The 14,677-nt window shown below is 60.5% G+C and overlaps 7 protein-coding genes across 7 annotated transcripts in view; 3 read left to right on the forward strand and 4 right to left on the reverse strand.

Moving 5' to 3' along the window:
• Positions 1–86: 86 nt before the first annotated feature.
• On the forward strand, positions 87–1,625 carry ACA1_279740 (hydrogenase assembly factor, putative; the record flags this gene model as incomplete). The annotated part of the gene is made up of 4 exons (XM_004344675.1): positions 87–266; positions 359–479; positions 558–1,391; positions 1,474–1,625. The coding sequence occupies 4 exons, from the start codon at positions 87–89 to the stop codon at positions 1,623–1,625; spliced, it is 1,287 nt and encodes a 428-aa protein (XP_004344725.1).
• Positions 1,626–1,853: 228 nt separating this feature from the next.
• Positions 1,854–5,503, reverse strand: ACA1_279750 (WH1 domain containing protein; the record flags this gene model as incomplete). Its single annotated transcript, XM_004344676.1, has 9 exons — positions 1,854–2,539; positions 2,643–2,929; positions 2,991–3,064; positions 3,150–4,022; positions 4,105–4,805; positions 4,904–4,939; positions 5,034–5,199; positions 5,272–5,428; positions 5,499–5,503. The coding sequence occupies 9 exons, from the start codon at positions 5,501–5,503 to the stop codon at positions 1,854–1,856; spliced, it is 2,985 nt and encodes a 994-aa protein (XP_004344726.1).
• Positions 5,504–6,239: 736 nt separating this feature from the next.
• ACA1_279760 (PWI domain containing protein) lies at positions 6,240–8,670 on the reverse strand (the record flags this gene model as incomplete). Its single annotated transcript, XM_004344677.1, has 5 exons — positions 6,240–6,306; positions 6,425–6,618; positions 6,696–6,960; positions 7,034–8,444; positions 8,526–8,670. The coding sequence occupies 5 exons, from the start codon at positions 8,668–8,670 to the stop codon at positions 6,240–6,242; spliced, it is 2,082 nt and encodes a 693-aa protein (XP_004344727.1).
• A 106-nt stretch (positions 8,671–8,776) lies between these two features.
• ACA1_279770 (molybdenum cofactor biosynthesis protein A, putative) lies at positions 8,777–11,196 on the reverse strand (the record flags this gene model as incomplete). The annotated part of the gene is made up of 8 exons (XM_004344678.1): positions 8,777–8,850; positions 8,885–8,897; positions 8,942–9,334; positions 9,420–9,493; positions 9,816–10,533; positions 10,619–10,770; positions 10,865–11,039; positions 11,110–11,196. Coding segments are annotated over 8 exons (1,686 nt in total), but the record flags the coding sequence as incomplete, so codon positions are not given.
• Positions 11,197–11,375: 179 nt separating this feature from the next.
• On the forward strand, positions 11,376–11,627 carry ACA1_279780 (molybdopterin synthase small subunit MOCS2A family protein; the record flags this gene model as incomplete). Its single annotated transcript, XM_004344679.1, has 1 exon — positions 11,376–11,627. The coding sequence occupies one exon, from the start codon at positions 11,376–11,378 to the stop codon at positions 11,625–11,627; it is 252 nt and encodes an 83-aa protein (XP_004344729.1).
• Positions 11,628–12,229: 602 nt separating this feature from the next.
• ACA1_279790 lies at positions 12,230–13,519 on the reverse strand (the record flags this gene model as incomplete). The annotated part of the gene is made up of 6 exons (XM_004344680.1): positions 12,230–12,442; positions 12,523–12,694; positions 12,758–12,869; positions 12,936–13,089; positions 13,156–13,301; positions 13,390–13,519. The coding sequence occupies 6 exons, from the start codon at positions 13,517–13,519 to the stop codon at positions 12,230–12,232; spliced, it is 927 nt and encodes a 308-aa protein (XP_004344730.1).
• Positions 13,520–13,700: 181 nt separating this feature from the next.
• Positions 13,701–14,677, forward strand: part of ACA1_279800 (Peroxin 11c (Pex11c), putative) — a gene marked incomplete at both ends in the record, with an annotated part of 6,712 nt that continues 5,735 nt past the window's right edge. Inside the window, 3 exons of the mRNA XM_004344681.1 lie at positions 13,701–14,107; positions 14,181–14,264; positions 14,361–14,584. Coding sequence (XP_004344731.1) covers positions 13,701–14,107; positions 14,181–14,264; positions 14,361–14,584 — 715 coding nt within the window. The remainder of the gene's footprint in view (positions 14,108–14,180; positions 14,265–14,360; positions 14,585–14,677) is intronic.

Here is a 14,677-nt window from a genome sequence, read left to right on the forward strand (position 1 = left end):
AGTACGTGCAGGGCCTGAACCTGCGGGAGACGGCGACGCTGCTCAACCTCGACGCACACTCCAAGGAGCCCGAGAACCAGAAGCTCATGCAGGAGCTGTTCGACACGGCGCTCGCCATCAAACAGAACATCTACGGCAATCGAATCGTGCTGTTCGCGCCGCTGTACCTGGCCAACTACTGCGTCAATTCGTGCACCTACTGCGCCTTCCGGGGCGCCAACACCCACATCGCCCGAAGCGCCCTCACCAAAGAGGAACTCATCCAAGTGCCGTGCCTGCGCGTGACTTCGTTGTGTTGTGTTGTGTTGTGTTGTGTGTTGCCACACAGCGAGGCTCATTATTATTCCCTTGCGCGCAGGAAGTGCAAGTGCTGGAGAAGCAGGGCCACCGGCGCCTGCTTATCTTGACTGGCGAGCACCCCAAGTACACCTTCGACCAGTTCCTCGACGCCCTGCACACCGTCAAGAACGTCAAGACAGGTGAGTCTTGATCCGCACCATACCGCACACACCGCACCGCACACGTTATGCTGACCACGTGCGGCAACACTTCTGCAGACCCGTGCGGCGACATCAGGCGCATCAACGTGGAGATCCCGGCGCTGTCGGTGTCCGACTTCCGGCGGCTGAAGGCGACCGACTGCGTCGGCACCTACACGCTCTTCCAGGAGACCTACCACCGCGAGAGCTTCCGGCGGTTCCACCCGAGCGGACCCAAGTCCGACTACGAGCACCGGCTGCAGACCATGGACCGCGCCCAGATCGCGGGCATCGACGACGTGGGCATCGGCGCCCTGTTCGGCCTCCACGACTACCGCTTCGAGGTCATGGGCCTCCTCATGCACGCCCAGCACCTCGAGTCCACCTTTGGCGCCGGCCCGCACACGATCTCGATCCCGCGCATGCGGCCGGCCGACCACGCGCCCGACGCGATTCGACCGCCGGCGCCGGTGGACGACGAGGACTTCAAGAAGCTGGTGGCGATCCTGCGCTGCGCGGTGCCCTACACAGGGATGATCCTGTCAACGCGCGAGTCGGCAGAGATGCGGCGGGAGCTGCTCAACCTGGGCGTTAGCCAGATGTCGGCTGGCAGCAAGACCGAGGTCGGTTCGTACCACAAGGGCGACGTGGGCGCCGAGGCCAAGATCAAGCAGCAGTTCGAAGCCGAGGACCAGAAGGAGAAGAAGGAAAAGAAGGAGTCGGGCCAGTTCGAGCTGGCGGATGAGCGGAGCACGGAGGACGTGGTGAAGGACCTCATGCAGATGGGCTTCCTGCCGTCGTGGTGCACGGCCTGCTACCGACTGGGCCGCACGGGCGAGGCCTTCATGAAGATCGCCAAGAAGGGCGACATCCAGAACTTCTGCCACCCCAACTCGCTCCTCACCCTCCAAGGTACACCTGCGCCACCATCATACTTTCCTTCTGCGTTGTTCGCGAGATTAGATTTGACCTGAACGCACACAACGCACAACAGAGTACCTGAAGGACTACGCGTCGGAAGATACGAAGACGCTGGGCGAGGCTGTGATCGCGCGTGAACGAGAGACGATCTCCGCGCGGGCCAAGAAGGCGCTGGACAAGAAGCTCAAGCGAATTGACGCCGGCGAACGCGATCTCTATTTCTGAACCCTTACTTGTTGTAATTGTTATCATGACGTTCTCCGCGTCGTTGTGCGCGGTTGGAATGAAGAAGTCTAAAAGAAGCGGTGCATTGGTACAAGAGCAGATCAACAACAGAAGAAAACATGTGTATGGGGTGGTTAGGAGAGTGAGGGGGCTTCGCAAGCGCGTGCGGGCTTGCAGCATGCAGCGAGTGTGGGTGAGGGTGTGGGTGGGGTGTGGAGCAGTGAGCCTCTACTGCCTGATGACCCGCAGCTGCTCGCGGAAGACATCTCGCGTGTCGTCCCGGAAGTGTTGGAAGTCACGCCGCAGCTTGCGCATGACGTCGCGCGTCATGTTCTCAAACTCCTCCACGTGCTCGTAGTCGAACGTCTCCTCCTCCTCGCCTCCCTCTCTCGACGACGTCGTCCTGCCGCGCCTGTCCCTGTCCCGGTCGCGATCACGGTCCCTGTCCGACGAGCGGTCCTTGCTGGACGACGACGACGACGAGCGGTGCTTGTCCTTCTCCTCCCGCTTGCGGTCCCTGCGATCCCTGTCGCGGTCGCGGTCGCGGTCCCTATCACGGTCCCTGTCCCGGTCTCGGTCGCGGTCCCTGTCGCTGCTGCCGCTGCCGCTCCTGAAGCTGCGCTGGCTGGTCGAGCGATACCTGTCGCGGTCGCGCTCCCTGTCGCGCTCTCGGTCCCGCTCACGCTCGCGATCGCGGTCGCGGTCGCGGTCGCGCTCTCGCTCGCGCGATTCGTACTGTCGCGCGGCGGCCTGCATGGCGTAGACGGGCGGCAGGGCCTGCGCCAGTGTGTGCAGCAGCTCGGCCAGCTGGTGGTTGCTCGCGGCGAAGGTGGTCAGGTCCTCGGGCAACGACGCCGGAATAGACGCGGTCGTCGGCAGCGCCTTGCTCTCCTCCCGCAGCTGCTGCTGCAACACTACGCAGGCCACATGACACGACACACGCACACGACACGCGACACGCGACACACGCACGGTCAAGGAGACTGCGAGGGTGGAGGATGACGAGGGAGAGCGTACGTTGCATCTTGGACTCAGTTTCGTGGAGCTTGGCCTCGTGGGCCTCCAGCTGCTTGCGGAGTACCTCGGCCTCCTTGAGCTTCTCCTCCTTCTCCTCGAGCTCGGCCTTGAGGTCCTCGGCCTCGGCCAGCTTCCGCTCCTTCTCCTCGAGCTCGGCCTTGAGCTCCCGGACCTCGGCCAGCTGCCGCTCCTTCTCCTCCAGGATGCTGCGTAGCTCGGCCGCCTCCGCCAGCTGGCTCTCCTTCTCGCGCAGCGTGGCCTCCAGCGCTCTCGCCTCCTCCAGTTTACTGCCACCCCACGCGAGTCAGGCACTCACCGCACACACCGCACACACCGCACGACACGCACCTCTCCTGGGCGTAGGTCAATTCTTCGGCCTCGCGCAGCTCTCGCTCCTTCTCCTCGAGCAGGAGCTTGAGCATCTGTGTGGCCGTATGTGTGCGGTGGATACGGCGGTGAGTTGAGGGTTTGGGGGGAGGGGTGATGAGGAGGAGGAGGGAGACGTACGTCGGCCTTCTTGAGCTCGAGCTCCATCTCGGCGAGCTGGAGGCGTAGCTCCTCGGCCTCGAGGGCCTTCTTCTCCTTCTCCTCGAGGGCGGCCTTGAGCTCCTCGGCCTCGGCGATCTGGCGCTCCTTCTCGGCCAGTTCCTGCCGCAGCGCCTCGGCCTCGAGCATCTTGCGCTGGTTCTCCTCGAGCGCGGCCCGCAGCTCGTTGGCCTCGGTCAGCTTGCGGTCCTTCTCCTCGAGCAGCTCGTGCAGCTTCTCGGCCTCCTTGAGCTTGCCCTCGGTCTCGTCGATGATGCGCTGCTTCTCCTCCAGCTGCCGGCGCAGCTCCTCGGCCTCCTGCAGCTTCTTCTCCTTCTGCTCGAGCTCGGCCTTGAGATCAGCCGTCTCGGCCTTGAGGTCCTCCGTCTCGGCCAGCTTCTTCTCCTTCTCCTCGAGCTTGGCCTTGAGCAGCTCCATCTCCCGCGACTGGGCCTCGAGCTTCTCCCGGGCCTCCTTCTCGCCCGGCCACGACCCGCCTCCCTCGCCGCCGGCGAGGCGACCGGTCGGGCGCAGCGTGCTCCAGGCCGGCGCGGTCGTGGAGGGCCGGCCGTAGTTGGGCGGGCCGTGGTTGGGCGGCGCGCCTCGGCCGCTGCCCACGCCCGGCGTCGTACCGCGGCCCCGCCACGAGCCTGCTGCGGGTGTTTGCGACGGCGCGGGGCTCGGCCCAGCACCACCACCGCCAGAAGCGGCGGAGGCCGGCGATGACGACCCTTCGTCAGGCAGCTTGCCGGTCTTCCTTAGCATGGGGAACGGCGATGCGGCGGCGCTGTCGCCATCGCTCTTCTTTCCGGGCTCGCTCGCACCTGCGGCTCCTCCGTCGTTGGCTGCCTGGCGCTGTGTGACGTGGCGATGGTGCGCGTGAGCAGTAGCGCTACAAGAAGCAACGGTGTACGGGCGAAGAGGGGCGGTGGGGTACCCTCTGGCTGATCTTGGCAAACAGCTCGGCCATGGGGTCGCCGCCGCCGCTCTTGGCCGGCGGGGCGCTGCCGCCGCCTCCGGAGCTCTTCTTGAGGCCACCGGCGGCCATGGCGGCGATGGAGCTCCCGCCCGCGGCCGGCGCTCGTGCGGCGCTGGGAGGCGGCGGGCCGGGCGGAGGCGGGGGACCGGGAGGCGGAGGGCCTCCAGCGCTCGGTTGTGGTGCCGGCGGTGGGGGAGGGCCTGCCGGAGGCGCGGGAGGGTCCGGAGGCGGCGCAGGCGCCGCTGGAGCTGCAGGCGGATCGCCGACGCGGCGAGGCGACGGATCGACAGTGGCGGCGGGAGCCGCGGTCGTCTGCGCATCGTCGGCCGGTGCGGTGGTCGTCTTCGCTTGCGCAAACGTGACGGCCGCGGCGGACGAGTCTGCGGTGGCGTGGGCGGAAGAGGACTGGGCGGGGGCGGCCTCTTCGTCCTTCTGTTGCGGTTCGGCGATGGGCATCTTGGAGTCCCTCCGCGTGAGCCCCTTGGCGAAGCTGCCCTTCCTTCCCGCTTCCTTTTCGGCCTTCTTGGCCCGCTTCTCCTCCTCCTTCTTTTTCTTCTCCTCCTCCTTTTTCCTCTTCTTCTCCTCCTGGGCCTGCCGCTTGGCCTCCTTTTCCGCCTCCTTCTGCTTCTTCTTGGCCTCCTTGTCGTTGGTCTTCAGCACTGCAACATGTGGCGATCGGGAATGGCCGTCAACATCCAACCACACCTCTCTCTGTGTGTGTGTGTGTCAAGCACGGGCAAAGCGATGGTGGACGTACCAGGCGCGGAGACGTTGGTGGGCGCACTGACAGGTTCTGAAGAGCACAAAGCAACACCAAACGCAACTTCTCAATAAACACAACAGAAGAGGAGGAACGGGACGAGGAACAGCTTGGGGGGGGGGCGAACCGTTGAGCTTGTCCACGGCGGTGAGAAGGGTCGACGCGAAGCTGTTGGCCTCGAGCTGCGACGCGAAGTTGAGGCCGTACGCAAACTTGCTGTCGGAAAACTGGTGGAACGTTTTGGCGGGCTTCTGGTAGGTGAGCTCCTTGTAGAGCGACGTATCGATGACCACCTTTGGTTTGGGGGGGGGGGTCAGAGAACCGAGCGAGGCTATGTGATGTACTGGTTGGGGGGGCTCGCCCACCTTGTCCCGAATGACCTGGGAGGTGGCCACGACGCGATAGGCCGCCTTCATCGGGTGGTGGTAGATGTTAACGAGCGAGAGGCCGCCATCTTCGGCCTGCCAGGCGTTGTCTCTGAAGTAGTAAACCGCAGCTCGCACCGAGATGAGCAACTGTTCCCTGTGGTGGCAGATGAAGGTCGGTCAACAACAAAACCAACAAGAGATGTATCTGTGGGATGGAAACGAACCCCATGCTTGAGGCGTGTGAACCAGCCTTGGCCACTGGTAGAAGATGATTAAGTTGTAGTGGACGGTTTGGGAGGGGGGGGGTTGCTTGTGATCGTTTGTCAGTTCAAACTCTCTCGCAAGGTCGTTTGTTTTTAAGGCCAAAGTAAAGTGGAGTCGCCACGAAAGGGTCGTCATCCTTTATTTGGTAATCCCCCCCTAAAGACAAACAACCACCCGACCAACGGACAAGCGAACGAAACGAAGTGGAGGCGAACGTACCCTGCGAGGAGGAGGGAGGGGAGGGCACAACAACCACTAGCAGTAGCTACTACGGCAGTGACATGTCACTATGTTCGTGGTGTGCGTAAGGAAGGGCAACAGAGAGCAGCGCCAAGAAAACATGTTGCACGTTGGTCCAAAACGTAAAAAAAAATGAAGGAAGAAATGGGTGCATCAGTACGCTCTGTTGTGTTGGCGGGCCGCGGCAGCTGCTGGTCGAACCGCTTCGTGTCAGGGCTGGGCCGGACTAGGCTGGGGTGAGAGAGGCAAGAGAATGAATGAAACGCGCACACACCACACACACACGACAAGATCCCATTTATTGATAATGGGGCGGCGGACACAAAAAAACGAAAAGCGTGACTGTTGTTTTTGTTTTGCTGTTTTGCTTTGGTGCGGCTTTGCTCCTCGACGCTGAGGGAGAAGAGCATACCATCCAGGTGGATCGTCCAATTGGATTGACCTTCCCGCGCCGGAGTGGCCTAGACGGCGATGTTCACTCCTCGCTCCTTGGCCTTCTGTGCTCGGATCATCTCGAAGATGAGCATCCTGCAGGAAAAGAAGAGAGAAGCGATGAAACCCTTTGTCGAAAGGGGGGCGAGGGGGATATGGCAAAACCAAGCGGGGGGGCTTCCAGGCCGACCCAAAAAGGAGGAGAGGAGGGTACCGCCAGAGCTTGATCACGAAGACTTCGGCTTCGTCTTCGAGCACGAAGGCGAGCTGATCCAAAATCTCCTGCGGGGCCATGTGGTTGGACATCTTGGCCAGGACGAACTCGATCAGAGTGGCCTCCTCTTCGCCCAGGTACTCGACGATCTTCTTGGTGACCCATGGCTTCATCCTCTTCTGAACGATTTCGGCCTGCGCGCGCCACCCGATGTAACCCCAAGTCAGCACAACGCCGCGGCTCAACCCGAAAACACTGTCGTGAAACATACCTCATCGACTATGTCCCAGCTGAGCTGGAAGTTGAAGAGGTCGGCCTTGCTGGCGGGAATCATGGCTACGATCTGCTTGGCTTCTTCCTCGCGCTCCTTTTTGATCTGCTCCTCGGTCCTCATGGGCTCGAGCGGAACGAGCTTCTTCCTCTTGGGGTTCGTGAGCGGGTTCTGCTCCTCGTCGGGATTGAAGCCGGGAGTCACGCCGAGCTTCGTGGGCTTCTTGAGGAGGGTGGGCGCCGCAATGCGCAGCCCCATCTTGACCCTAAGAAGAGGATAACCAAAATGCGTTGAGACACAAGACGCGCAAGGCCGAAGCTGTGGCGAGTGAAGAGCACCTTTGGTCGGAAGAGTCGGGCGAGATGGGCGTAAGTCCGTTTTCCGTGTCGTCGGCCAACGATGCGTCGTAGGTTCTCTTGACACCCGCCCGCTGTTCTTCGGCCTCGCTTGCGACAGAGCTCCGATAGGCCTCGGCTTCCTCCTCCTGCCGCCGCCGCAGTTCCTCCTCCTGCCTCCTTCGCTCCTCTTCGATCCGCGCCCGCTCCTCCTCGACCTCCCTCCGCCTGTCCTCTTCGTCGTCCTGCTCCTCCCTCTCCCTCTCCTTCCTCCTCTTGCCCGCTTTCCTTCGCTTCCTGTCCTCCTCTTCATCGTAGTTGAGCTCCTTCTCGATCTGCCACTCGCGCTCCTTCTTCTCCTCGCGCTCCCTCCGCTCGCGTAGCCTCTCCTTCTCCCGCTCGCGCGTTTCCCAGTCCTTCTCCATCTCGCGGTACTCCCGCTCGTCCCTTTCTCTCTTCCTCGCCTCTCGCTCCCTCTCGCCTCGTCGCTTCTCACGCTCCCTGGCCCTGTCCTTCTCCCGCTCCCTTCGCTCTCGCTCCAACTCTTTGTCCCAGTTGCTGCTGGCTTGCCGCTCCTCCTCCCGCTTCGTCGCTTCCGGGTTGTCGCCATCTTCTGCCGAGCCCGTCTCCATGCCCTTGAGGAAATCGCCCGCCTTCTTGTCGGACAGGAGTGCCTTGATCTTCGCCGCGATGACCTCGTCCGGCACGTCTTCTTCCTCCTTCTCGGCGGCAGGCTCTTCGCTCGGCTTCTCGGCGACAGCAGCAGCAGGTTCGTCGGCCGGCTTGTCACTAGCGGGTGCAGAGGCATCACCGTCGGCGCTCTGTTGCTGCTGTTGTTCTTGCTGTTCTTTCTGCTGCTGTTCCTTTTGCTGCTGCTCTTGCTGCTCTTGCTGCTGCTGCTGTCGCTGCTGCCGCTGCTGTTCCTTGATATTGGCGATGGCGGCCTTGCTCTTCTGGTAGCGGTCGAGCGCTTCCCTGGTCCTATCGTCCACGTTCAGCAGCAATTGGTTTCCATCGATTTCGAGATTGCTGAGCAGGCGCAGGGCTCGCAGCGCGCCCTCCTCGTTCTCGAAGCGCGCGAAACCAAAGGGGCGTGGGGTGTTGCTGATGGGATCCATCATGCGCTTCCAGTTCGCCACCTTACCGCATTGCTGCAGCAGGCGCTCGATGAAATCATCGGTGGCGCTGGCGGGGATGCGGCCCACGTAGACGGTCGTTTCGACGCCGATGAGGCGAGGCGGGGCTGAGATCGGCGCGCCGATGCGGATGGGCAGCGCACCAGCAGGCGGTACGTAAGGCGCGCCTACTGGCGGTGGAGCCACGTGTACTGGGGGCATGCCAGGCATGACGGGCGGCATCCCAGAAGGCACACCCATCGGGTAGGGAGATGGAGCACCCATGTATGGGGGACGAGCTGCGCCAACAATCGAACAACATCGAGTCAGCCTATTTCATAAAGATGAATTTAAATTTTCCAGATTGGCGAGTTGCGCACCCATCGGTACACCGTAGGGATAGCCCGGCGGGGGCATGCCCATCGGGTAGCCCATCGGTGCGCCCGGATAGCCCATGGGCGGCATGCCCATGTGCGGAGGCATGCCAGGGAAGGGTCCTCCAGGATAGCCAGGGGGTGGGTTCATCTCTCGGTCACTTGTTGCTGGTCTCGGTGAGCGCCACAAAAAGAAAGGAAAAAGAAATGTCTTGGTCGACGCAAAATGCACGTCTGTGGAAAAAGCGCAGCTAAAATCACGCCTTGGGCTGTGTTGGTGCCCTCGCTTTCCTCTTGGGCGTCGGCTGGCTGCTGTTGGTGTTGGTAGCACCTGAGCGGGTCGATGAAGAAGCCGCTAGGTTGACGGAGTCGTAGTCGCTCTTGCCGCCGGTCTTGGTGATGAGCCGGGTCTCCTCGATGACGATGTCGTGGGAAAGGGCCTTGCACATGTCGTAGATCGTGAGCGCAGCGACGCTGGCGCCGGTCAGCGCCTCCATCTCCACCCCGGTCTTGTGGTGCAGGCTCACTTCGCAGTCGATCACAACCCGCCTGCTCTCCTCCCCCTCTTCCTTCTTCTTCTTCGCCGGAAGAGAGGCGTCTTCCTCCATCTTGATGGTGAACTTGCATCCTTCGATCGGCAGCGGGTGGCAGAAGGGGATGAGCTCGCTCGTCTTCTTGACCCCCATCGTGCCGGCCACGATCGCCGTCGCAAACACAGGTCCTTTAGGACTCGCTATCTCATTGCCGCTCAACGCGCCCAAGACGGCCGAGGGCAGACGCACGTAGGATCGCGCGAGCGCCGTTCGCTTCGTCACCTGATGAGCCGGGCGTGAGCTGGCTGTGCGCACGACTGATGCGAAAGAAAGAAAAGCGGACTCAACGTGCCTGCTTTGCGCTGACGTCGACCATCGTAGGAGTGTTGGTCTTGGCATCGACGTGCGTCAGACCGCTTCCGCCATCACTCGACTCGGCCGCTGTCAAGGCCCGCAAGAGTGAGAGCGTCAACACAACAATACAATCATACAAAGCTCGAGAAGAGGGGTGGGGAGGAGAGCGACGGATAGAGCGAGCGTGAATGGCGCCCTTTAATTTGTGGTGGAAGTGGAGAGTAATTACAACAGCACACCGCGTGCGAATAAATAAGCGTGGATAGGTGTGGGGGTGGGTGAGTGGAGGAAAGTTGTGTCCATCTCCATCTCTATCTCTCTATCGAAAGCCGTGTTACGTTCGTCTAGCCGCCTATGAGGATCATAGGGCGGTTCTTATTTTTGGCGATGTCGTACATGTCATACATACCCCCGTGGTGTTCCTTCTTTCGCTTGACCGCGGCGTTGATCATGCGCGACAGCTCGGCGTCGGTGGCGTAGCCCACCCGCATGGCGTCGCGCAGGGAGACCTCCGAGGAGCCGAAGAGGCACACCTTGAGATTGCCGTCGGCGGTGATGCGCAGTCGGTTGCACGAGCCGCAGAAGTGGTCACTCATCGACGTGATGAAGCCGACGCTGCCCGCGAAGCCCGGGATCGACCAGGTCTTGGCCGTTTCGTTTGGTGTCGGGTCGGGCAGGCGAAGGAACTCGTTGCCGAAGTCGCGCTTGATGATCTCGATCATCTCCTTGTAGGAGAGGAACTTCTGGTCGTTCCACCGGTTGCCATCGAACGGCATGTACTCGATGAAGCGCACCTGGATCGGCTTGTCCCTCGTCATCTTCACGAAGTCGACGATCTCGTTGTCGTTCACCCCTCGCATCACCACGCAGTTGATCTTGAGCGGGCTGTAGCCGTAGTCCACCGCCATGTCGATCGCCTCCATCACCTTCTCCCAGCCCTTTCGCCTCGTGATTTGTGTGAACTTTTCGCTGTCGAGCGTGTCCAGGCTGATGTTCAGCTGGTTCAGGCCCATCTTGTGCAGCTTGGGCAGCTTTCGCGCCAGCGTGATCGCGTTCGTCGTCATCGCCAGCGCCCGCAGCGGCAGAGCGCCGACCTCGCTCACGATGTCCTCAAGGTCCTTCCTCACCTGCGTTCACGGCACGAGCGGCAGTGAGAACACGCCACAGCACACCAGAGAAAGAACTGGCTGGGGGAGACGACGAAAGCCTCACCAGTGGCTCGCCGCCCGTGAAGCGGATCTTATCCACTCCGGCGTCGACGAACAGTCGTGCCACCCGCACGATCTCGTCCTTGGTGAGTATCTTGTCGTTGGGCTGCAGGTCGATGCCCTCCTCCGGCATGCAGTACACGCACCGGAGGTTGCCTGTGGTGTAACGGTAACAAAGCGTGAGAGTCACAAAACGCCACAGCGGCAGCAGTGCAGCACACGAGAGGTAACACGGGAGGATGGCAAGTACATCGTTCCGTTAGCGAGATTCGCAGGTAATTGTGGTGCCGATTGAAGTTATCCGCCAGAATGGAGTCCGCTTGTAGTGCAGTCGCGGGTTGTGTTGTGGCGCTCAGCACGGATGACGGTTCCTGCTTTTGCACACGAAGCGCGGCAGCCTCCGCTGAAAACAACCGCCGTGCCCCCTGCAGATTTGATCTCGATCAATTGATGAAATCAAATCATCAAATAATGTCACTGGAGGTGCACGCATACGCGCTCGCTTGCTCGCCTTAGAACTTCCCGCTCTTGATGCAGGCCAGCCCGCTGCCTCGCGTCCCGTTCATCTTGTGATGTGAATCTATCAAAAAAATAGCAACCGCAATAAATAATCAAATGACATTGTTTTTATCGCCTGAAAGGAATTTCCGACGGCAGCGCAATTTCGCTCTAGAAACCTGCGGGCCGCGCTCAAAACACACACAGCGATCTTTGTTTGCGGGGTGTTCATCAATCGAGCCAGAGATCGTGCGATTGCACGCATGAGAGTGAAGTGCCTTTTCTTCGCGGCGAGCAGGGACGTCACGGGAGTGCAGGAAAAGGAGCTCACCTACGCTGACGGCACAAAGACCGACGCACTCATCGCGAATCTCATAGAGCAGTTCCCCGGATTGGGTCCCATCTTCCAGAGCGCGGTGCTGGCAGTCAATCAAGAGTACATCGATCCCGAATCCCCCATCGAGCTCAAGGACGGCGACGAAATCGCTGTCATTCCACCCATCAGCGGAGGCTAAGATTAAGATGCAAGAACAAGCCATCGACCTGGTGGAGGTGACCGAGGCGCCCCTCAGCCTCGACCGACTCGTCGCCTTCGCAGGGTCGCCCAAAGCGGGTGCCGTCTCCACGTTCTCGGGTACCACGCGCGACAGCTTCCAGGGCAAGAAGGTGGTCCATCTCGAGTACGAGGCCTACAAGCCGATGGCCGAGAAGGAGCTGCACAAGATCGCCCAGCAGGTGCGGGAGAAGTGGCCCGACGTGCTCAAGGTGGCGCTCGCGCACCGCATCGGGAAGGTGGACATCGGCGAGGCCAGCGTCATCATCGCCATCTCGTCGCCTCACCGCACGGACTCGCTCGAGGCGGTGCACTTCGCCATCGACGAGATCAAGGCCACGGTGCCCATCTGGAAGAAGGAGTTCTACGAGGAGGGCGGCGTGTGGAAGGAGAATGTCGAGTGCTGCCACAGCGGACCCCACCGACGAAAGGACCACGGTCATGGCCACGGTCACGGCCACCATCACGCCTCTCACTCGCACGCCGACCAGAGCGGGCCTCAGTGAGTACCTACAGTAAAGCCGTCTATTTATTCACCGCTCCCTTGAGTTCTTACTTCCTCGCTCACTTGATGAGACGCACCAACGGGCCTGCAGTGGTAGAAACGCTGTTGTGTGCGTGTGTGGTCGCGCGTGTGCGTGTTAAGTACGTACCGAGGTGAAGTGAATACGCGGGAGGGGACTGTAAGCACCTTTCCAGCACCCCCTGCCCCACCAGATCTCGAATATGAAACAGTGGCCCGAGGGAGGAGTAGCGCAGTCTCTTCTTCTCCAAATCCTGTGAGGGCAACAGGGTTTAGGGACTACTCGAACCACTACCGCGCGAGAGGAGATGGGGAGGGGGGAGCGCGAGTGTACCTCTTGTAGAAGCTCTTTGTGCTTCTGGCGCTTGAGGATGGCGATGACCTCTTGTCGCCCCTTGACGCAGCACTTCATGAAGGCACCGATGTTGGGCACTGAGAACCAGAAGCCCTCTCCCTCGACCTCGACTCGCATGTCTCGAATGAGCACGCCGGCGTTGACAAGCACCCTGATTGAGCGCGTGAGGGTGCAAGTCGTGTGCCAAGCCTGGCCGCGAGCTGGGGTTGCGTACATGATCTGCTCTTCATCAGCTGGCTGGCCTGCAAAAAGGAGTTCGACGAGACGCTCCTTGGGTATGTATTCGTCGGACTGCGTGGCTGGAAGAACGGTATTTACAAATGTATCTGCACACACGCAGGGTAAGCACGCCAGGACCATACCCACCACCGAACGCAGGTGTCCCCACGCACCAAAGATTGGCGAGTCCTCCTTCTGGTTGGCCACAAGCTGCCGTCGCTCTGCGGCGATCTGGGCGCGATAGTCCTCAACGAACAGAACCGCGAACTCGTTGGTCTTGAGGTGGACCTTGAAGCTTCGTATCTCCCCTTTCCGTTTCAGTTGATCCTGCACCAATGAGAGGATGAGGCACGACGCGGCTCGTGGGCTGGCCCAGGGCATCAGGGATCGTACCAGTTCTCGGTCGACCTGGGTGCGATCGCTGACGATGGCGTAGAGCTGGTTCATGAGGATGACAGGGACGGAGACCTTGCTCTTCCTGAATTCAGGGAACTGCGTACGCAGCACCTGAAGCCCCAGCTCCACGTCGGAGGGAAGAGCTGCAGCAGCAATGCGCAAGAGCCAAGTTGCCACGTGTGTTAGAGTCGCAAAAGGTGGAGTTGGGGTTGATGCTCTTAAGCTGCGTACCATCAAATTGGTTGGTCACGCTGCCTTCAACTGTGGCAACTTCCGAGCTAGCATGTTGCAGCACTCTACCACGGGCTCGCGGCGAGCGATAGAGGCTAGGCACCACCGGCGCCTCCCTCTTCCTCTTCATCTCCTCCTTTTTTTGCCCTTGGTTTTCTTTTTCTGTTCTCGATTTTCCTGGATGAGCGCCGGGGAATTGTTTGTTTCCCGCCGCTTTTCTTTGACTTTAGTCGGGCGACGCGAGCAAGACACACAAGCGACAAGGCTAAATCAGAAGAAAGCGCGGGCGAGAGAGAAGAGAGCACTGAAGAATGCAGGATCCGAACTTCTTGAAGTACATCAACACTACGATTAAGCTGCTGTCGACACACAGCGGAAGGGACAAGGTGGCCAAGACACTCCACTACGCGTCGCGCATTTGGATATGGCACCTTCAGAACAAGGGCAAGAAGGAGCGAGCCGATCAAATTGAATCCTTCAGGCAAGCGATCGGCAACAGCCGGAGGGTGGGGCGGTTCTTCTCCCTCCTCAACTCGATCCCCTCAATCTACCAACTGGTATTCCCTGACCCGAGGACGAAGGACCGCGAAAGCGATCTGTTCCGCTTCTTGCTCGTGGTGGCCAACGTGAGCGACATGCTCTACTACGTGTCCGACAATCTCACCTACGCCGCGAAGTACGGCTTCATCAAGCTCAGCCCAGAGACCAACTACTTCTGGTAAATCTTGTGTTCCCGCCTTTGTGCCGCTTGTTTTTGTTTTTGGCGCACGCTTATTGGACATATGGTACAGGGAGGAGCTTGTGGGGTCGTGGACATGGTTCGTGTCGATGATCGTGTACATTGCCCACGACATCAAGACCTACCTCAAACTACAGTACGTACCTTTGTCTGTCGGAGCCGGCCACGGCGCAATAAGCGTGTGGTGGGCGAGGTCTTCAGCTTTGACACCCACTGATTCTCGGTCGCGCAGACAACAGCGCCTTCGGTTGGAGCATCAGGTGATGAAGGACAGCACGACGGCCAAGGCCTCTGCTTCCGCTCTCGCTGCTACAGATGAGGAGATCTTCAACAACAGGCTAAGCTTGATCAGGAACCTGGCTGATATGCAGCTCGCAATCTACTTCTGCTTTCCCAACTCCACCTGGTCTTCCCAATGGGTCGGCCTCTTTGGTGTCATCAACGCCGTCACTGGCGGTACGGCACCATCAACCTCTCAGTGTTTCCTTCAACTCACTCGTGAAAACTGGTACACTCACGCACCACCATACAGGCTTCCAAATCTGGCGT

Source organism: Acanthamoeba castellanii (genome assembly GCF_000313135.1).
Source record: "Acanthamoeba castellanii str. Neff unplaced genomic scaffold scf7180000084776, whole genome shotgun sequence".
Classification (NCBI taxonomy): Eukaryota; Discosea; order Longamoebia; family Acanthamoebidae; genus Acanthamoeba; species Acanthamoeba castellanii.